The sequence below is a fragment of the Ranitomeya imitator genome, chromosome 4 (genome assembly GCF_032444005.1).
Source record: "Ranitomeya imitator isolate aRanImi1 chromosome 4, aRanImi1.pri, whole genome shotgun sequence".
NCBI lineage: Eukaryota > Metazoa > Chordata > Amphibia > Anura > Dendrobatidae > Ranitomeya > Ranitomeya imitator.
Genome location: NC_091285.1, coordinates 515444058 through 515467250, shown reverse-complemented (window position 1 = coordinate 515467250; position 23193 = coordinate 515444058). Strand labels below are relative to the sequence as shown.

Below are 23193 nucleotides of genomic sequence, written 5' to 3'. Positions count from 1 at the left end.
TTTTGAGAAAGTCAGGTTTCACGAAACCCGACTCGACCTTAAAAAAGTAAAAGTCGCTCAACCCTATGTGGAGGTAAAAGTTTCTGACATTCCCTTTAAGTTGTTTGACATATTCCACATTCATTAACCATATGTTCTTATGAACGGAATAAAACTCAAAGTAATAGTTGTACTATTGCAATTATCTCCAAGCAATATTTTTAGCCTGACAGTACTAATAACCTTGTGGGTTATTTTTAGATGGACTCTTGCATTACTGCCGTGTTAATTGCTGTTTTTTCATCATCATCATCATCATCATCATCATCATCATCATCATCATCATCATCACTTAAAATGCTTCTCAAACAAACACAGTATCTGTGGATGGAGCAGGAAAGTCTTTTGGAAATAAAAAAAAAATCCTCAGCATCAGGATAAGAAGTATATTTTATTGCCAAAATACTGTAATCTGTTCATGAGACAAAGCATTTTTCATTTATCTTATAAGATTAACAAGTTTTTTTTAGGAATGTCAACTTCTAATAATAAGAACTCTAGCATCTGTGCTTCCACATTGCATGCATACACTAAAGACACATTTGTCACAGCCAACAAGAAGTGCTGTAAGTTGTCATACTTTATTGTTAAATACAAAGAGGAAACATAAGAAATGATTTGGTAATAAGAAAATATATGTCCCAAAATCTTTATTAAACACTGTACAGAACAAAATATTGCACTTGAAATCAGACCATAAATATGTACAAAACGTATTTTACAAACTTTATTTCTTAATTTATAAATCTCTAGTAACAATCAAGACCCATTATTGATTAACAAGACGACTGGACTGGAATACTTGTATACAGTAGTTCTGTCTAACATTCAGTGATACCGGCCAGAATGAAGAATGTTTGCATCGGAAAGTGGTTTGATTGACAAGTAAAAATATAGGTTTTGGAAAATGTCTACGGTAACTTGGGATGAGTCCAGAAAAGACCAGGTAAGGTCAGAGTGACTGCTCTGGGGGGATGGTAAAACAGTCGTAACTTTGATACAGGGCTGGAGTACATGACTGGGTCTCTCCAAGAAATATGGTGTTTGAAAAGCATTTCAATATGTCACCTCCCATTGCAGATACCCTCATAATGATATCATGGCCTGACAGGTTAAAGCAATATTAGAATTCTTAGAATATCAGAATATTTCTTTATCAAAAGGGAGGGAATGTGTAAAAAAGTAATATAATAACCGATACTGGCATATTTAAGTCACCACTGTTGAACCAGTTCCACTGCTCTCGTCCCCACCTGTGTTTATTTTTGAACAGTTCACCATGTGGCATCAAGGTATGTGACCACTGCAGTCAATCGATGGTCTTAGAAGTGATTGGCAGCAGTCAAGTACTTAGCATATAATCAGCCCAGAAGAAAAGAGAGACTGGAAGGGACATGAATGGCAGCTTAAAGGAGCATTAGTTATCTTATTGTTTTTTCTTATATTTTCTGCCTTTTGGAGTACAGCTATTTGCTGGACAACGTCTTTCATTTAAATGCGGCAACAGTAAAAACCTGCAGTAAACAGATAGGATTAAATGGCCATTAAATCTAACATATTGCAAAATAGAAACAGGCGGCAAGAAAGGACTTTAAAGAAGTTGTCCAGCCTCCTTTACTATCTATATCAACTATCAAGGATGCAACACTTCCACAGTGGTTGGATGTAAACACTTTGAACAGAGCTGCAAAGCGCAGGAGCCGTTCTGCAGTACCCAGCAGTGGCCACTACACATTGAATGTTGCTGAACTTTCTAGCTCCATTGAAAGATGCTCCATCAAGCCACCGTCGGAGCTTGTAACAGCTGATCAGTGATAATGCTGGGTGTCAGACCCATACCGATCTTATACTGATGATCTATATCAAGGATAGGTCATCAATATGTTGTGACTGGATATCCCCTTTAAGTATAATATACAACTAATCAGGCAAAAAATAAACATGTCAGTGAAAAGACAATGCTAGAACTTATAGTTCAGAAATGATAGAGGTTTCATAAGATTTTCAAGACTGCATTAAAACACTGACAAGATGTAATTCTAAGAATTTGTGTCTTAGATTTGGGCGACCCTAAAATAACATGTATATCATTTATTTATTTAGGAAAGTGACGGGGTTGGATTAAAGTAGTTGTCTGATCTTAGGCTACAAGTCTGCAGTTACTGTATGTGTCTGCAGACTTGTGAATGCTCACATTGTGCTCATTGTGCGCTCATGATGGTCATGTGACTATAAATATGCGATATGCATACTCCTGGCCACACTCCGACTACACTGTGTCTGGCCTTGCTCAATACACTTGCATTGGCACTGCCAATCTAGCCGGCACATGACCATGTATGTAAATCGCATAGTTACAGTCACGCACTTGCCGCTCCCCGCACAGGAAAGCCCTCACAAGAATCCTTAGACACTAATAGTCACATATGGATATTAGACATCTGAGAATGGATCCCAATAACTCTAAACTGATCAAAAGGAAACTGCTAAAATATACAGTAAATGGGAGAAAATCAGCAGAGAATGTTCAACCCTCCTCTGGGGCCACCAGGGGAGTATTGAAACATTTCACTCCTAAGGGATATCTGTCTAACGAGCAGATGTGTTTGGTCCTTAAAATGCATGAAACATTCTTTGTAACCATTCTTCATACTGACTAATAGGTGAAGACCCTGGAGGAAGGAAACTCAAGGAGGAAGGAGACTCGTGGAGGAAGGAGACTCGTGAAGGAAGGAGACTCGTGGAGGAAGGAGACTCGTGGTGGAAGGAGACTCGTGGAGGAAGGAGACTCGTGGAGGAAGGAGACTCGTGAAGGAAGGAGACTCGTGGAGGAAGGAGACTCGTTGTGGAAGGAGTCTCGTGGAGGAAGGAGACTCATGGAGGAAGGAGACTCGTGGAGGAAGGAGACTCGTGGAGGAAGGAGACTCGTGGAGGAAGGAGACTCGTGGAGGAAGGAGACCCATAGAGGAAGGAGACCCATAGAGGAAGGAGACTCATGTTTACTCAGAATGTCCTAATATTGATTTTTATAATGGGGTTTTCATAACCAGACTACCCACTTGTAGATTGCCTCGGTCTACTTTAGTCAAATCTAGTCAAATCTCACTATTAAAGAAATAATTTTAACCCTACATTTGCAGTGAATGTACATTTCAATTGACAATATTAATTGCTAAATGTATATGCAGGTTGTATAGTCAGCCAACAATGTACATATCTTTCCTTGCACATTAGCCCTGGGATTGAAAAAGTTGAATGAATTTGTATTTATATCCGGAAATCCCAGATGACAAAGCAAAAATGAATGGGCTTATTTATACAGACTAGTTTTATTCTGTTAGCAGTTGACCTCTAAGGATGAAATATGGCTGAAAACGACATTATTGTCATTAAGGCAACTTATGAATTTATGCAAATTTCAGCTATCGAGGTGCCATACTGTTACAGGCTCCTGGCTTAGCTGTTTTAGGTTGTAGAGTGATCATCTACAGAAAGAGGTGGATTTCATTTCCTGACTGGAGACAGTCTGACATCTTGGTTCTGGCCTCCGCCATGTAACATTGGGGAAAGCTTGTTGTAAGTCAATGTATTGAGCTGAATACACTATCACTGTTCTATACAGACTACCGTTCTGGTATATGACACCATCTTATAAAATTAATACTGCTGCTGCTATATTTACATACATACACACAAACACGCTCACATATAGGTACACTACAGTATGTATGTTATCTGTAGTGTTACAATAGTATACATTGTTTATGGTGACATATTGGATCTGCTATACAGGTAGCAAAGGATGTTGAATGAGAGGCAGGGCCGTATACCCACTAATGAGTGAACACCTTGCCCAAAAGTATTACATGATCTTATTAAAGCTGGACAATATGTTTTCTAGACTCTTATAGCATGAGAATAATCACTCATACGTATGGGCAATGATTTTCTTTTTCATTATGAGTATTGTACAGAAATGTTTCAGGATGTGGTCGCTCTTACTAAGCTGAATGTTGATGAACCACATGGCTGGTCAATGGATTACCTGCCAGAATACCAGTGCTTAGTAAATGCCACAGTGAGTATCAGCCTCTAATCTCTGCATGTTTACGGCCATGAACGGTCGAAGCCTTCACATTCCGGTTTTGTAGCTGATGGCACTTTATTCCTCTATATATGATCTGCTATAACAAATTCTCTCCATCAAATAAACCTTTGATGTAGCGTCAAATAACTCTTTTAACCATACCCATCTTGCATATATTAATAAACCCATGACTAAGCGGATCCTCGGATAAGATAAACCCAACCCAACACACACTAAGCATAAGGTCTTTCACTGACACAGAAGACATCAGAGAGTATCTAACACTGGCTGTGAAGCCCCGTCCATTTTTATGACCCAGGAGTTTATTATCAGTTCGAGGAGGTCCATTGAATAGTCCTTAAACTCTACGCATGAAACCTAAATGTACAACCTTTATACAAATGTCAGAGGATCCTTCCCATGGCTTCTGTTTACCGCAGAGTACGGTTTTCTGGAGAAGTTATGCTCCATTACAGGATTCACAACACCTTTGTTTGTAGAGATCTACTAAGCAAAGCTTAAGCTGTTTTACAAATGTACAGTAGTGAGTTGTGTCCTTGCATTCTCCCTCTGTAAAACAAAAGATCTTATTAAAAGAGAAACCTGGTATAAAAGTACATATGTAGCACATAGCATCACGATAAAGACTACTCAAGTCATAGCCTACAGGAAGAAATGGCAGCCATTTGTAAAATCTACATTGCTAAGAAAGTAGCTACAATCCAATAATACAAATGAGGTGTGAACCACAATGTGCCTCATATTTTATCCGCCTCCTTACTTCCTAATAAACGGACAGTTAATATTTGTTCAGTCAACACAATGGCTGCCTCCAGGTTACCGAAACGCTGGAAATGAATGAAGGTCTTGTTACGAGCAGCGCCCTGTATCGGCAATTACACACATCTGTTCAGGAGATTTTATTTTTAACATAATTGTCAGTAATTGTAAAAGCCAAATATTTGCATACTTCCACAGGATGTAATATTGCAGTGCTGCCAAGTTGAGGGCCTCCGTTTCCACACACAGTATTGATCAGCCAAGACTTTGCCGTTCTTCCTATGTACACAGTCTACTTTCCGAGACTGAAAGCCATTTCCACAGGCGGCTGTGCATGGTCTCCAGGGGCCTGTCCTCCAGTACACATCGCACCTCTCTGAAGAACAGTTCCTTCTGGAAGCTGGCCTGGGGATTAAAGCATAACACAAAGTCATTCCCTCAAGATGAAATTCTCACATAGATTCCAAAGCCTAATGCAGCAGACAACTCAAAATTAGTGTTTAATGGCAGGTCTACGTCTTCTTGAGCAGTGTTGTTCTATTTTACCACCACAGTGATAATCGGATTGCAATCTGTGTTACTGATCTGTGCTTAGACAATAAATCACCTCGAGCTCAGCATCAGTGAGGTACTCTTGCTGGAATATCCCCCAAACTTGCAGGCAATTTATCTTTCCAGTATCCACTCATGTGGCAGAAGACTAAAGGTACCGTTACACTAAATGACTTACCAACGATCACGACCAGCGATACGACCTGGCCGTGATCGTTGGTAAGTCGTTGTGTGGTCGCTGGGGAGCTCTCACACAGACAGCTCTCTCCAGCGACCAACGATCAGGGGAAAGACTTGGGCATCGACGTTGCAACGATATCGTTAACTAAATCGTTATGTGTGAAGGTACCTTTAACCCCTTACCGGCATCGGACGTACTATACCGTCCGATGCCGGCTCCCCTGCTTTGATGCAGGGCTCCGCGGTGAGCCCGCATCAAAGCCGGGACATGTCAGCTGTTTTGAACAGCTGACATGTGCCCGTAATAGGCGCGGGCAGAATCGCGATCAGCCCGCACCTATTAACTAGTTAAATGCCGCTGTCAAACGCAGACAGCGGCATTTAACTACCGCTTCCGGCAGGGCGGCCGGAAATGACGTCATCGCCGACCCCGTCACATGATCAGGGGTCGGCGATGCGTCTGGATGGTAACCAAAGAGGTCCTAGAGACCTCTATGGTTACTGATGACCGGTGGCTGTGAGCGCCACCCTGTGGTCGGCGCTCACAGCACACCTCCATTTCTGCTACATAGCAGCGATCAGCAGATCGCTGCTATGTAGCAGAGCCAATCGAGTTGTGCCTGCTTCTAGCCTCCCATGGAGGCTATTGAAGCATGGCATAAGTTAAAAAAAAATTTTTAAAAAAATGTGAAAAAAATAAAAAAAACATAAAAGTTTAAATCACCCCCCTTTCGCCCCAATCAAAATAAATCAATAAAAAAAATATCAAATCTACGCATATTTGGTATCGCCGCGCTCAGAATCGCCCGATCTATCAATTAAAAAAAAGTATTAACCTGATCGCTAAACAGCGTAGCAGGAAAAAAATTCGAAACGCCAGAATTACGTTTTTTGGTCGCCGCGACATTGCATTAAAATGCAATAACGGGCGATCAAAAGAACGTATCTGCACCGAAATGCTATCATTAAAAACGTCATCTCGGCACGCAAAAAATAAGCCCTCAACCGACCCCAGATCATGAAAAATGGAGACGCTACGAGTATCGGAAAATAGCGCAATTTTTTTTTTTTTTTTTTAGCAAAGTTTGGAATTTTTTTTCACCACTTAGATAAAAAATAACCTAGTCATGTTAGGTGTCTATGAACTCGTACTGACCTGGAGAATCATAATGGCAGGTCATTTTTAGCATTTAGTGAACCTAGCAAAAAAGCCAAACAAAAAACCAATGTGGGATTGCACTTTTTTTGCAATTTCACCGCACTTGGAATTTTTTTCCCGTTTTCTAGTACACGACATGCTAAAACCAATGATGTCGTTCAAAAGTACAACTCGTCCCGCAAAAAATAAGCCCTCACATGGCCAAATTGACGGAAAAATAAAAAAGTTATGGCTCTGGGAAGGAGGGGAGCGAAAAACGAACACGGAAAAACGAAAAATCCCCCCGTCATGAAGGGGTTAAGGTGACGTCACCGCTGTGCTCTCCTTTACGGCCGGCGCTGACACTGTCAGTGCGGGAAGCTGATGGCGGGGGACGTGACAGACATTGGAATGTGAGTATGTAGTGTTTTTTTTTTTTACTTTACAATGTTAACCAGGGTAAATATCGGGTCACTAAGCGCGGCCCTGCTCTTAGTAACCCGATGTTTACCCTGGTTACCCGGGGACTTCGGTATCGTTGAAGACAGTTTCAACGATGCCGAAGTCGTTCCCCTGATCGTTGGTCGCTGGAGATAGCTGTCTGTGTGACAGCTCCCCATCGACCACACAACGACTTACCAACGATCACGGCCAGGTCGTATCGCTGGTCGTGATCGTTGGTAAGTCGTTTAGTGTAACGGTACCTTAAGTGGCCCACCTCAAATACCAGCACCTCATACCATAACGCTCTAAAAAAGCACACTGTGATGTCAGTGTACAGGAATAAATCAAAGTCCTCTGAACCCACTGATTGTGACTGGATCGCCTAGCCATCTAATTAGTATGGAGGCCTCCTGACAAATAGACTGGGCAATTAAATTCCACCCACCCAATCCTTTTATGAACATAGATAAGTCGCTGACAGATGATTGTGCATGGATAATTATCACTATGTAGTCATAGACAAGGGTTATTGCACACAGTGATGTCACAGTACATGGATAGTTATCACTATGTAATCATGTGAAGGGGTTATTGTACACAGTGATGTCACAGTACATGGATAATTATCACTATGTAGTCATGTGAAGGGGTTATTGTAAAACAGTGATGTCACAGTACATGGATAATTATCACTGTGTAGTCATATGAAGGGGTTATTGCACATAGTGATGTCACAGTACATGGATAATTATCACTGTGTAATCATGTGAAGGGGTTATTGCACACAGTGATGTCACAGTGCATGGATAATTATCACTGTGTAATCATGTGAAGGGGTTATTGCACACAGTGATGTCACAGTGCATGGATAATTATCACTGCGTAATCATGTGAAGGGGTTATTGCACACAGTGATGTCACAGTACCTGGATAATTATCTCTATGTAGTCATATGAAGGGGTTATTGTACACAGTGATGTCACAGTACATAGATAATTATCACTGTGTAATCATGTGAAGGGATTATTGTACAGAGTGATGTCACAGTACATGAATAATTATCACTTTGTAATCATGTGAAGGGGTTATTGCACACAGTGATGTCACAGTGCATGGATAATTATCACTGTGTAATCATGTGAAGGGATTATTGCACACAGTGATGTCACAGTACATGGATAATTATCACTGTGTAATCATGTGAAGGGGTTATTGCACACAGTGATGTCACAGTGCATGGATAATTATCACTGTATAATCATGTGAAGGGATTATTGTACACAGTGATGTCACAGTACATGGATAATTATCACTGTGTAATCATGTGAAGGGGTTATTGCACACAGTGATGTCACAGTGCATGGATAATTATCACTGTGTAATCATGTGAAGGGGTAATTGCACACAGTGATGTCACAGTACATGGATAATTTTCACTGTGTAACCATGTGAAGGGATTATTGCACACAGTGATGTCACAGTACATGGATAATTATCACAGTGTAATCATGTGAAGGGGTTATTGCACACAGTGATGTCACAGTGCATGGATAATTATCACTGTGTAATCATGTGAAGGGATTATTGCACACAGTGATGTCACAGTACATGGATAATTATCATTGTGTAATCATGTGAAGGGGTTATTGTACACAGTGATATCACAGTACCTGGATAATTATCACTGTGTAATCATGTGAAGGGGTTATTGTACACAGTGATGTCACAGTACATGGATAATTATCACTGTGTAATCATGTGAAGGGGTTATTGTACACCGTGATGTCACAGTGCATGGATAATTATCACTGTATAATCATGTGAAGGGATTATTGCACACAGTGATGTCACAGTACATGGATAATTATCAGTGTGTAATCATGTGAAGGGGTTATTGCACACAGTGATGTCACAGTGAATGGATAATTATCACTATGTAATCATGTGAAGGGGTTATTGCACACAGTGATGTCACAGTACGTGGATAACTATCACTATGTAGTCATAGACAAGGGTTATTGCACACAGTGATATCACAGTACATGGATAATTATCACTGTGTAATCATGTGAAGGGAATATTGTACACAGTGATGTCACAGTACATGGATAATTATCACTGTGTAATCATCTGAAGGGGTTATTGTACACAGTGATGTCACAGTGCATGGAAAATTATCACTGTGTAATCATGTGAAGGGGTTATTGCACACAGTGATGTCACAGTGCATGGATAATTATCACTGTGTAGTCATTTGAAGGGGTTATTGCACAGAGTGATGTCACAGTACCTGGATATTAAACACACAGTGAATTCATAAGATAGGACAATATTTGAACAATTAGCATAGTGATTTGCAAAGCAGGAATAATAAGCTTAGCTATCTCACAGCATAGGGATATGAATAAAGTGAAGCAAGAGTCTAATAGTCATAGGAATCAGGGGAGGACATACAGTTGCTGCAATCGGTGCAGCCACACAGGGGCCCAAGAGTTAAGGAGCCAGATCTACCTCGAAAGCTGGTGGAATTGTGCAATATGATGAGCTATTGGACTGTAAAGGGCCCATATACTGTTCTTGCACCTCTGTCTGTATCTGCTCCTATTAGGAATGTCACAATGCAAGGAGGATGCACACAACGATGTCATAGCAAAAGGAATAATTAGTACTATGAAGTCATATGGAAAGGATAACTGCCCACAGTGATGTCACAGTACAGGGTACATTTTGCATGCACGGAACATTAATACGGTATTACATCCACAGCAAACTCATTATAAGTGTCACCTGCATGTATGCCAGGACCCTAATAGGGATAACTGCCACAACTAAATGTCGAAAACATCACAAATATGCAGTCAAATAATCCCATAAAATGTATACATTTATTCAATATCCAGTAAAACATTAGTCAGAAAAAAGGAACAGATAAATGGACCACAATTGGGGAAGGTAAAGCACTATGTGGCCGTACAAATTGCCCAAGGACTCCAAGGCCACATCACTGCACAAGAATACCATTGATATAATATATAAGAGACAAATAGCCATACAAATCAAAGGATCAGTATCCCTATATAATACAACAACATCGCACCAATCATGGCCAAGTCACATGAATATACAACAATAATACCTGGTATGTGCAGCAGTGGGAAGCCAGGAGTCCACCCCGACGCGCGTTTCGGAGTGTAAAGCTCCTTCCTCAGGGAGCACTGGAAAGTGATGCCATAGGCGTCTATTTATCCAGCAGTACTGGAAATGCCCATACTCACATAATACACCGCCCGCTGTACCCGCCACGCTCAGCGTCCACATCGCCAGCCGAGACAGGAAACATGTGGGGCCCCACGTGATCCTGCATCAGGCAGCCGCGGGAATGCCAGAACAGGCAGGACGCGGGCAGTGCGCATGCGTGGCATAATAGTATAGAAACGGCCATACCAGGAGAGGGCAAAGAAAAGGGCAAAACTACTACCCACCATAATATCTGTATTGTAGATGGAAAAACGTGAAACATTTTTTTATCCATCAACAAGAAGATAAAAATATAGATGAAAGCACCAAAAAGTACACATAAAGAAAACAACATGTATAAGATACGCAACAACAAAGGTACGCCCATAAATATATATCCATACAATGGTGCCTTCATCTATAACATACCAACATAGATAATAGAATACAATAATAAAACAGCATTAAACAATTAAAAAGACAATGTGCAGACAAATGATCACATCACAAGAAACCATACATAGACAAAGTGCATCACGCTATTCATAATAAATAACTACCAAACCCTCGATGTACCATATATATCTATCTATAGAGAAACACAGTCCATACATGAAAAATTTTTTTTACATTAGCTGAAATGTTCATAGAAGAATGGGTAGTCGGTAATGCTGGTAGCTGTCTCCAAACGAAACTTCATCATCCAGCCAGAACTTAAAATATCTGATGCATCTACAGATATCATATACATATAACAAAATAAGTAAAAACATGTACACAATTAAAAACAATGTACTTGCCACAAGTATTCACCACCCTGGTGTACAGCAAAATTGAATCACAGAAAAGGCACGAAAGATATATTTTCGTTTAACCCATTTGGATGGATGGTCTGCAATGTCCAGATCTATCTTGTCTCTGCTTGGGCGAGACGTTTAGTAAGGTTACCCCCCCGAATATTAATATTCAATAAATCAATACCGCAAACTTTCAGTCCTGTGGCATCACATTGATAGAACTCTTTAAAGTGTCGTGGTAATGTCTTGAGGGTGGCCGTGTCCGTGCATGTGGCCGCCGCCTGTATCCCCAGTACGTGTTCTCTAACACGAACTTTAAGTTGCCGTGTGGTCAACCCTATATAAATCAAACCACACGGACAAGTAGCATAGTATATTACGTATCGAGAGATACACGATATACTCTGTTTAATCACTTAAGATTTAGTGCCCTCTGAGTTAGAAAAAGATGTACACCTCTTGATGTTAGGGCAGGCAACACTCCTACCGCACGGTACACAGCCACCCCCCGGCCGCATCTCATCAAGAAATGTAGACACTGGCTGGCCAATATAGTGACTCTGTGTCAGCCAGTCGCGCAGATTTTTAGCCAGTCTAAATGTAATCGAAGGATTGTCAGGAAGGAATTTTTTAATTATTGGATCAACTTTTAGAATGGGCCAGGCCCTCTTAATTGCTGCACACACTCTCCCATGTTGAGGATTAGCTGATGTTACAAATCTCGTTACATCACCTACATTCGATTTTTTTGGTGTCTTATTATACAGTAGGTTATTGCGGTTAGAGTGCTTCGCACGATGGTATGCCCGCTTAACTGTCCAACCACTATACCCCCTTGAAAAAAAAACGTGATTTCAACTCCTCCACCCTAGTCTCAAAATCCGCATCTGTAGAGCAGATCCGGCGGAGGCGAAGAAATTGACCCACTGGGATGGCTTGAATCATGTGGTGTGGATGGCATGAAGAGGCATGTAACAGAGTATTGGTAGCCGTCTGTTTCCTAAAGATATCAGTCTGAATTAGACCAGATCTATCCTTGCGAATGGTAACATCTAAGAAATTAATTCTTTCTGAATCCCACACCGAGGTGAGACCTATATTAAGATCGGTGTTATTCAGAGATGATATAAACTGCACCAGGTCGACGGCAGTGCCCTGCCAGACAAAGAAGATATCGTCAATGTAGTGCGTCCATAAAAGGACACGATCCATTGATCCCTGTTTGTCAGACAGGAACAGATCCCTCTCCCACATCCCCAGAAACAGATTAGCATAGGACGGCGCAAAGGCCGCACCCATGGCTGTACCATGGAGCTGTAGGTAGAAGGATCCTTTGAAGACAAAAAAATTAAGAGTGAGGGTGAACTCTAATAGCTCCAGGATGAGTTCCCTCATGGATGTAGGGAGATTGGACATAACCAGAAAAAAACGGACCGCACAGAGGCCGTCCGAATGGCGAATGTTGGTATAGAGGGACTCAACATCAACTGAAGCCAGAAGAGTATCACCCTACCCTGTGCTGGGTGCGAGCAATCAGCGAAGCGGGATTTAAATCCCATGCCAATGTCCCTGATTGGTCGCGTCGGCTGGGCGTGAGCAATCAACAAAGCGGGATTTAAATCCCGCAGCAATGTCGCTGATTGGTCGCGCCGGCTGGTCGTGACTAATCAGCGAAGCGGTGGGCCCGGAGCATCGTGAGCTGCAAGAAAAGCTGCTGCGGAGGCGACGGAAGGTGAGAATATCACTTTTTATTTTTTTTATTATTTTTAACATTATATCTTTTTACTATTGATGCTGCATAGGCAGCATCAATAGTAAAAAGTTCGTCACATAGGGTTAATAGCAGCGTTAACAGACTGCGTTACACCGCATTATACCGCGGTGTAACGCAGTCGGTGTAACGGACTGCTACAACGCTATGTGAGTGGCGGGCGCTGACTGGGGGGTAGTACAGAGGGGGCACTGACTGCAGGGGAGTAGGGAGCGGCCGGACTGTGCCCGTCGCTCCCAAGAGTGCATTGCGGTCTCGCGAGATGTTGACGTGAGGTCTTGCGAGACCGCTACGTTATCATCTCACGAGACCGCAATGCATGGACTGGTCACCGGAGAGTTACGAGGAGCGGGAAAGGCCTGGGCTGGATCCGGAAGGTGAGTAATGATTTTTTTAAAATTATTTTTAACATTAGATCTTTTTACTATTGATGCTGCATAGGCAGCATCAATAGTAAAAAGTTGGGCACACAGGGTTAATAGTATCGTTAATAGAGTGCGTTACACCGCGGCATAACGCGGTCCGTTAACGCTGCCATTAACCCTGTGTGAGCGCTGACTGAAGGGGAGTATGGAGCGGGCACTGACTTCAGGGAGTAAGGAGCGGCCATTTTGCCGCCGGACTGAGCAGTTCGCTGATTGGTCGTGGCTGTTTTGCCGCGACCAATCAGCGACTTTGGATTTCCAGACAGACAGAAAGACAGACAGATAGAAAGACGGAAGTGACCCTTAGACAATTATATAGTAAATGAATAGTGTGATGCACTTTGTCTATGTATGGTTTCTTGTGATGTGATCACTTGTCTGCACATTTTCTTTTTAATTAATGTTTAATGCTGTTTTATTATTGTATTCTATTATCTATGTTGGTATATTATAGATGAAGGCACCATTGTATGGATATATATATGGGCGTACCTTTGTTGTTGCGTATCTTATTCATGTTGTTTTCTTTTTGGTGCTTTCATCTATATTTTCATCTTATTGCTGATGGACAAAAAAATTTTTTCACGTTTTTCCATCTACAATACAGATATTATGGTGGGTAGTAGTTTTGCCCTTTTCTTTGCCCTCTTCTGGTATGGCCGTTTCTATACTATTATGCCACGTATGCGCACTGCCCGTGTCCTGCCTGTTCTGACGTTCCCGCAGCTGCCTGATGGGGGATCACGTGGGGCCCCACGTGTTTCCTGTCTCAGCTGGCGATGTGGATGCTGAGTGTGTCGGGTACAGCGGGCGGTGTATTATGTAAGTATGGGCATTTCCGTTACTGCTGGATAAATAGATGCCTATGGCATCACTTTCCAGCGCCCCCTGAGGAAGGAACTTTACGCTCCAAAACGCGCGTCGGGGTGGACTCCTGGCTTCCCACTGCTGCACATACCAGGTATTATTGTTGTATCAAAAAAAATCCCAATTAACTACCAGGCACTTCCACAATACATAACAACAAAGAAAGACCTACAAAAAAGTAGTCAAAATGAAGCAAACCAAATTAAAATATTAACCATATTTATTGAAAACACATAAAGTATATAAAAATGACAGACAAAAAACATAATCCAAGATATTCAACAGGAGGGGCTCCAGACAGTAAAGCAACCTTGTATACTTGATAGTAAATATATAGCTCCAAAGATCATATAATGTAATATTTCCTTGGCTATAATGTATGCATTTGCAATATTCTCAAAATTAGAGATTAATAAATAAGCAGGGATCTGGAGCTATAAGGAAGGGGGTAAAAACCGCAGACACCCAGCACAACACAGCACTACACTCCCAATACTAATTGACACCAAACTAGACCCAGGGAAAATTCCCATCCACCCAAAGGGCCCAAAAATAAAGACCAATATGTTACAGAATAGTAATGTCCTCAGTGTCAATTCAATCACATAAATTAAAGGTTAAATTACCTGTCAGGAGCGCTGTGTTAGTGTGCCGATGCCTGCGGGATCACCCTGGACTGCCACAGAGACCCTCCTCACCCCAACGCACGTTTCGCCCTGGCTTCTTCCGGGGGCGTCCCCGGTCAGGTATTATTGTTGTATATTCATGTGACTTGGCCATCATTGATGCGATGTTGTTGTATTATATAGGGATACTGATCCTTTGATTTGTATGGCTATTTGTTTCTTATATATTATATCAATGGTATGCTTGTGCAGTGATGTGGCCTTGGAGTCCTTGGGCAATTTGTACCGCCACATAGTGCGTTACCTTCCCGAATTGTTGTCCATTTATCTGTTCCTTTTTTCTGACTAATGTTTTACTGAATATTGAATAAATGTATACATTTTATGGGATTATTTGACTGCGTGTTTGTGATGTTTTGGAGTGATGTCACTATGTAGACAATGCACAGTGCTGGTATAGCACCTAGTTATGGTTAAGGAACACTTTAAGTGATGCTGTAGCACAAAAATAATAAAAACTGTATCATTGCACAAGGATAATGTGCACAGCACCATGGCTCCACAGAGTAAATAGCCCTTTGCAGTCCTGTAGGGTGCCCAGAGCCCCTTGTGTCCCCTGAGACTATAAGGGCCTACATCCAACTGCAATGCTAGTGATTATTAATGGTCTGTTTGCAGAGCTGTCAGTGTGCATTGCACTATAGTGCTATTCACACCCAGTACATACATTTTTACATGCATTGTATTGCAGTTGTTCAAAATTCGACCACACATCCAGCAGGATACTACCAAGTCTATGACATTCAGGCCAGGTTATCTTGTGTTTTTATTCACCAGAAATGGGAACAGTAATAAAGTTCTCAAACCTTTCCATTAATAATGTTTCCTCCTTCCTTTTCAGGGATCCTTTTTAATATTTAGTGACAAAAAATGGACTCAGAGAAGACCTCCCAAATGGTATCCCAAATGCAGCCTAATAATACCGTACACATAGACGTTTATCTTACATGAATGTCTATATGACATAGAAGTAATATCCTACAATGTGTCAAAAGTATCTTTCCTCACATATGAAAAGTTGAAAGAACACATCCCAGATTGAGCAGATGCTGGAGCTCTCTCCTAACCCTTTGGAACTGTAGTAATATTCCATTAATCTTGTGCTCCGCTCTCCAGAATTTAGCTGAAACATTAAATGTTAAGATCTATCAAATGGGAAAAGCTATAAAGAGCTTCAGATGATCTCAGCAGAACATTAGATCAACTAAGTGTCAGAAAAAACAATCTGCAGGTTCTTGGATTAGTTCTGTTTTCTTCCACTATAAAAGCTGCCCTGCCAATAAGCGTGACATCTGTAATCTGTTACTGGCTTCTTCTCGTGTGTTTGGATGGGTCACGTACCTCTTGGTGCTGTCACAGTGAGCGTCTGGCATGGTGGTTCCATTCCGGTCTTGACACAGTATGTACCGATGCTGTAAACCCATTCCTTGTCCGGTACAGCGATTAGAACACTGAAAGGAAAGGCAGATTTCTGTAAGAACCGTCTCACATCCCCTCCTCTGATTTAACTGGAGCGTTTATAAATCTACCATTTGAATGGATGTTTGAAGGGGAGATTTAAGCCAAACAAACCATTCCTGTGACATGAGGTTACAAACTTAAGAGAGTCTTCCCATGTGAATTCCAGAAATTAACCAGTAGTGAAAAATACAGAGAAATAATTATGTACAGTAATGTGCAAAAGTTTTAGGCAGGTGTGGAAAAAAGCAGCAAAATAAGAATACTTCCAGAAATAGAAGTGATACGTCTTGTACAAATTTTTCCCATGGGTAAAAAATGGCCAGTTTTCATGAGTGTTTTGGATCAGATTATTATCTGTGTTTGGTCAGTGTGTCACTTTTATCCATCAGGGATAAAAGTTGAGTTTTCCTCAAATGCAAAAAAAATAATAAAAATTGTGGTTTCTCAGAATTATCCTATCCAACAATGAGCGAAAAATAGACAGCGCTGTCCGATGTGTTCACAGATCCATAGACTTGTCTACATGATTTGGTGCAGGCACTCAGTTCACAAAGATACACGAACATGTGCACATCCCCATAGGCTATAAGTTTAATAAGTACGTGCTCTAGCCATGAAAATTTGCAAAATCAATTAGCAAAATCAAAATGAATGAATAAAAGAGTAATCTACATCAAATCAATATTTGGTGTGACCACCATTTGCATTCAAAACAGGATCAATTGCTCTAGATACACTTGTTTGAAAGTCAGAGATTAGGTAGGATTACAGTCAGGTGTGTGAGTAACCAAATATGGCAACAGGTGATAAGGATCATTATTTGTATATGTAGGTTGAAACAAAGTCATTAAATAAAATAATAAAAACAGAATGAGGAACAGCCAAACTCTGCTACAAAGGTGAGTATGTGGAAGACAGATTCATGCTACTGGTCATACACCATGACAAAACTAAGCCCAGCAACAAGACACAAGGTAGTTATACTGCATAATCAAGGTGTCTCCCACGCAAAGATTTCAAAGCATACTGGGATTACAAGATGTGCTGTTCAAGCTCTTTTAAAGAAACACCAAGAAATGGGCAACGTTGAGGACTGTAGATGAAGTGAGCGATCAAGGAAACTTAGCACAGCAGATAAAAGGCACATCATGCTTACTTCCAATCGACATCAAAAGATGTCCAGCAGTGCCATCAGCTTAGAACTGGCAGCAACCAGTGAGACCCAGCTACACCCATCTACTGTTTGGAGAAGTCGGACCAGAAGTGGTATTCATGGAAAAACTGCGTCCAAAAAGCTATACCATCAACATGGACACTAGACCAAGCAACTCAACTTTTTCTGGAAACACAGGAACTGGTGTGAAGAGAAATATCAGCAGGTGTTCTAGATGCATCAAAAATTGAAATATGTAGCTGTAACAGAAGGCAGTTTGTTCACCGAAGGACTAGAGCTCAGTACAATAATGAGTGTCTGTGGGCAACAGCGAAATATGGTGGATTATCCTTGCAAGTTTGGCGTACATATTAACAAATGGATAGGGGGATTTGTTCAAGATTAATGTTGAGAAATAGAGGCAGATATTTATCCAACATGCAATAACATCAGGGAGGTGTCCAATTAACTCCAAATTTCTTCTGAATCAGGACAATGACCACAAACATACAGCCAATGTCATTAATAACTATCTTCAGTGTAAAGAAGAACAAGGAGTACTGACAGTGATGATACGGCCTCCAATAGAGCCCTGGTCTCAAAACCAAGTCCATATAGTATTACATGAAGAGACAGAAAGATTTTTGGAAGCCTGAATCCACATAAGATCTGTGATTAGTTCTCCAATGTGTTTGGAGCAACCTCTCTGCAAGTTCCTTCAAATACTGGGTACAAGTGTACCTAGAAGAAGTGATGCCCTTTTTGAAGGCAAAGAGTAGGCATATCGAATATTGAATTGACTTAGAATTCACTTTTGTTCATTCACTTTGCATTTTGCTAATTGCTAAAAAATAATTCATTAAATGGGATGTTTAGGTTTGTGATGAAAGTCTGCAGTCACTTTATGCAACTGAAGACTATTTAATCCTCACCGTGCACTGTTAGGGCAGTCTCACACGTCCAGATAATTCCGGTACCAGAAAAATCGGTACCGGAATTATCCATGTCCGTGTGGCGGTGCGTTTCTGTGGCACATCAGTGTGGCACACGTGCGACACACGTGTGCCGCCCGTGTGCCCACTGGGTACCACACGCACCGTGCCGGAGACAGCACTAAGGTTTAGCGCTGTCCCCTGCATCGTGCTGAAGCCCCATTCATATCTTCCCTGCAGCAGCGTTTGCTGTAGATAAGATATGAATAATAGTGTGTAAAATCCAGATCCAGGTACCCATCCCCCTCCCACCCCCTGTGCGCCCCCTCCCCCCCCCCCCCCCCGCGCTGTGATTAAAATACTCACCCAGCTCCCGGCTCCCTCGCTGCTTCCTGTCCTGGCCGCACCTTGTACTGTATGAGCGGTTACGTGGGGCCCCTCATTTACAGTAATGAATATGCGGCTCCACCCCTATGGGAGTACTGTACATACTGCATATATTGATATGCATGATAACTTTCACACATGGCTAGCTTTACAATAGTTGTCTATAATAGTAATTAATCGGTACCTTCCAGATTTAAAAAGGACTTGTCAGAAGATTAAAAGTGGACAGTTTTTACTTTTATATTATTTCAATTACTCTCCTTTATATATTTTTTCTTTTAAAATATTCACCCTACAGTCCAATATGCCAGCTTTAATAGTCATTCCCCTCAGAGCAATCATGCCTAAAGACATATCCCCAGAGAATCCTGTGAGCAACAACCTATTGATAAAGGCGAGCAGAAAGGCCAATATCTCTGGAATCATATGGCAAATTTTTAAAAAGAAAACAAAACTAAAACAATATCAAGGAAAGCAGCAGAAATAAAATAGGATAACATATTTCCACTTTTGATCTGGTGGCAGGTAGCTTTTAAAAGGGTATTCCATTCTAAATATACAGTGGGGCAAAAAAGTATTTAGTCAGTCAGCAATAGTGCAAGTTCCACCACTTAAAAAGATGAGAGGCGTCTGTAATTTACATCATAGGTAGACCTCAACTATGGGAGACAAACTGAGAAAAAAAAATCCACAAAATCACATTGTCTGTTTTTTTAACAATTTATTTGCATATTATGGTGGAAAATAAGTATTTGGTCAGAAACAAACAATCAAGATTTCTGGCTCTCACAGACCTGTAACTTCTTCTTTAAGAGTCTCCTCTTTCCTCCACTCATTACCTGTAGTAATGGCACCTGTTTAAACTTGTTATCAGTATAAAAAGACACCTGTGCACACCCTCAAACAGTCTGACTCCAAACTCCACTATGGTGAAGACCAAAGAGCTGTCAAAGGACACCAGAAACAAAATTGTAGCCCTGCACCAGGCTGGGAAGACTGAATGTGCAATAGCCAACCAGCTTGGAGTGAAGAAATCAACAGTGGGAGCAATAATTAGAAAATGGAAGACATAAAAGACCACTGATAAACTCCCTCGATCTGGGGTTCCACGCAAAATCCCACCCCGTGGGGTCAGAATGATCACAAGAACGGTGAGCAAAAATCCCAGAACCACGCGGGGGGACCTAGTGAATGAACTGCAGAGAGCTGGGACCAATGTAACAAGGCCTACCATAAGTAGCACACTACGCCACCATGGACTCAGATCCTGCAGTGCCAGACGTGTCCCACTGCTTAAGCCAGTACATGTTCGGGCCCGTCTGAAGTTTGCTAGAGAGCATTTGGATGATCCAGAGGAGTTTTGGGAGAATGTCCTATGGTCTGATGAAACCAAACAACTTGTCGTGTTTGGAGGAAAAAGAATACTGAGTTGCATCCATCAAACACCATACCTACTGTAAAGCATGGTGGTGGAAACATCATGCTTTGGGGCTGTTTCTCTGCAAAGGGGCCAGGACGACTGATTCGGGTACATGAAAGAATGAATGGGGCCATGTATCGTGAGATTTTGAGTGCAAACCTCCTTCCATCAGCAAGGACATTGAAGATGAAACGTGGCTGGGTCTTTCAACATGACAATGATCCAAAGCACACCGCCAGGGCAACGAAGGAGTGGCTTCGTAAGAAGCATTTCAAGGTCCTGGAGTGGCCTAGCCAGTCTCCAGATCTCAACCCTATAGAAAACCTTTGGAGGGAGTTGAAAGTCCGTGTTGCCAAGCGAAAAGCCAAAAACATCACTGCTCTAGAGGAGATCTGCATGGAGGAATGGGCCAACATACCAACAACAGTGTGTGGCAACCTTGTGAAGACTTACAAAAAACGTTTGACCTCTGTCATTGCCAGCAAAGGAAATATTACGAAGTATTGAGATGAAATTTTGTTTCTGACCAAATACTTATTTTCCACCATAATATGCAAATAAATTGTTAAAAAAACAGACAACGTGTGTTAGGAGTCGAGTTTCCTCTGCTGCACAGGGGGAATCTCGATCCCTGTCTGCTGCGGTCTCCCATTCTGTACCGGCCGCAGTAGGGCCTGCTCAGCGGAGGCGTCGCTCCCAGCGTCTTGCTGGGACTGATTCTGTGCAAAGGGTTACTGTTGCCTTTTCTGGCTCTCCTGTTGTACCCTGCACTGATCTGCGGCGAGCGGGCTTCTCTGGGACTAAGTCCTTATTTGCACACACTGAGCATGCCCAGGGCAAGATCTCCCGTTGGAGATCGAGGGTCACATGCTCAGGTACTGCAGCATATTCCATTGGTCCTCCAGGAAGGTCCTGAAAGGGCAAAACTTCAGTAGCAGCTTCCTGTGCTGCAACTATATAAACTGCGCATGACCGCACGGCCATGCGCTAGTATTGTCTTGATTATATGTGTGTGTGTTGTGAGTGAAAGTCGCTCTTTAAAATACCCTCCCTATTGGATGACTGTTCGCAGAAGGTGTATGTTTGCTATCTAGCGCCCGATTTATCCTACAGCACGTTACACACAGACCTTAGAAATTAATGATGTAGGTTCCCCCCATAAATTCTAACCAGCAAAGGTTAAACCGACAGATGTGGGCTGATATTAATAGGCTAGGAAGGGACCACAGATATTGCCCCCCCCCCCTCCCCAAGGCTATCAACATCGGTCCTCAGCCAAAAATGGCACATCCATAAGATTGGTGAAATCTGGTGCTTAGCCTTCCTCTTCCCACGTTCCCTGGTGCGGTTGCAGGTGGGGTGATGGTTGTGGGGTTGATGTCACCTTTGTATTGTCAGCTGACATCAAGTCCACTGATGCTGCATTCTCAGCAGCTCAATGTCTCCTGGATTTCATGCCACTGTTCAGTTTGAAAACCACATAACTTAGACATGGATTACAGCGCGGGACAGAATGGATTATCTGCACATCGGACAGATGAGGGATATGGTTGTTTATTATTTTCTTTTACAGGTGACATGGGCTTCCATGGAATAGAAGTGAGTATAACTTTATTTTTTATTTTTTAGTAAATGTGTAAACCAGAGCATTTTGTTTTATTTCACATAAAGGACTTTATTCTTGCTGTGTTTATTTTGCTTCTTACTATGGGGTTAGTAATGGGGTGTCTTATAGAGGCCTCTCCATGACTAAGCCGTGGGCTTTCTGTAGGCTGATGTTACAGGGGTGACATCAACCCCACAGGTATTACCTCACTTGTCACAGCATCAGGGCAGGTGGAAACAGTAAGGCTAAGCCCCCAGATATGGCACATATCTTGGTTCATATCTTGAACTGTGCTCTCACTTCTCCTCCTGCTCCCTCTTTGATCGGTTACAATCAGGCTTCCGTTCCCATCACTCAACTGAAACTGCCCTAACTAAAGTCACCAATGACCTACTAACTGCCAGGAGCAAGCGACACTACTCTGTCCTCCTTCTCCTGGACCTGTCTTCTGCCTTTGACACTGTAGACCACTCCCTTTTGCTACAAATCCTCTCATCCCTTGGCATCACAGACTTGGCCCTATCCTGGATCTCGTCATATCTGACAGACCGAACATTCAGTGTCTCCCTCCCCCACACCACCTCCTCACTTCGCCCCTTGTCAGTCGGTGTTCCTCAAGGCTCTGTTCTAGGACCCCTACTCTTCTCCATCTACACTTTCGGCCTGGGACAGCTCATAGAATCCCACGGTTTGCAGTACCATCTCTACGCTGATGACACGCAGATCTACCTCTCCGGACCTGACCCCTCCTCCTTGCTTACCAAAATCCCGCACTGTCTGTCTGCCATTTCAGCCTTCTTTTCTGCTCGCTTTCTACAACTGAACATGGACAAAACAGAATTCATCATCTTTCTCCCATCTCACTCTACCCCTCCACCAGACCTATCCATCAATGTCAATGGCTGCTCACTATCCCCAGTCCCACACGCCCGTTGCCTCGGGGTGATCCTCGACTCTGCACTCTCTTTCAAGCCACATATCCAAGCCCTTGCCTCCTCCTGTCGTCTCAAACTCAAAAATATTTCCCGGATCCGTGCTTTCCTTGACCGCAACACTGCAAAAACGCTAGTGCATGCCCTTATCATCTCCCGCCTCGACTACTGCAACCTCCTACTCTCTGGACTCCCCTCTAGCACTCTGGCACCGCTCCAATCCATCCTACACTCTGCTGCCCGACTAATCCACCTGTCCCCCCGCTATTCCCCAGCCTCTCCCCTGTGTCAAGCCCTTC

The 23193-nt window shown here is 42.3% G+C and overlaps 1 protein-coding gene across 1 annotated transcript in view; it reads right to left on the bottom strand.

The window, feature by feature from the left end:
• Window positions 1–411: 411 nt before the first annotated feature.
• ADAMTSL3 (ADAMTS like 3) overlaps window positions 412–23193 on the bottom strand; it is an 810189-nt gene continuing 787407 nt past the window's right edge. Inside the window, exons 29-31 of the mRNA XM_069766101.1 lie at window positions 16345–16454; window positions 5097–5311; window positions 412–4696 (exon numbers count right to left, since the gene is read on the bottom strand). Coding sequence (XP_069622202.1) covers window positions 4587–4696; window positions 5097–5311; window positions 16345–16454 — 435 coding nt within the window. The 3' untranslated portion in view covers window positions 412–4586. The remainder of the gene's footprint in view (window positions 4697–5096; window positions 5312–16344; window positions 16455–23193) is intronic.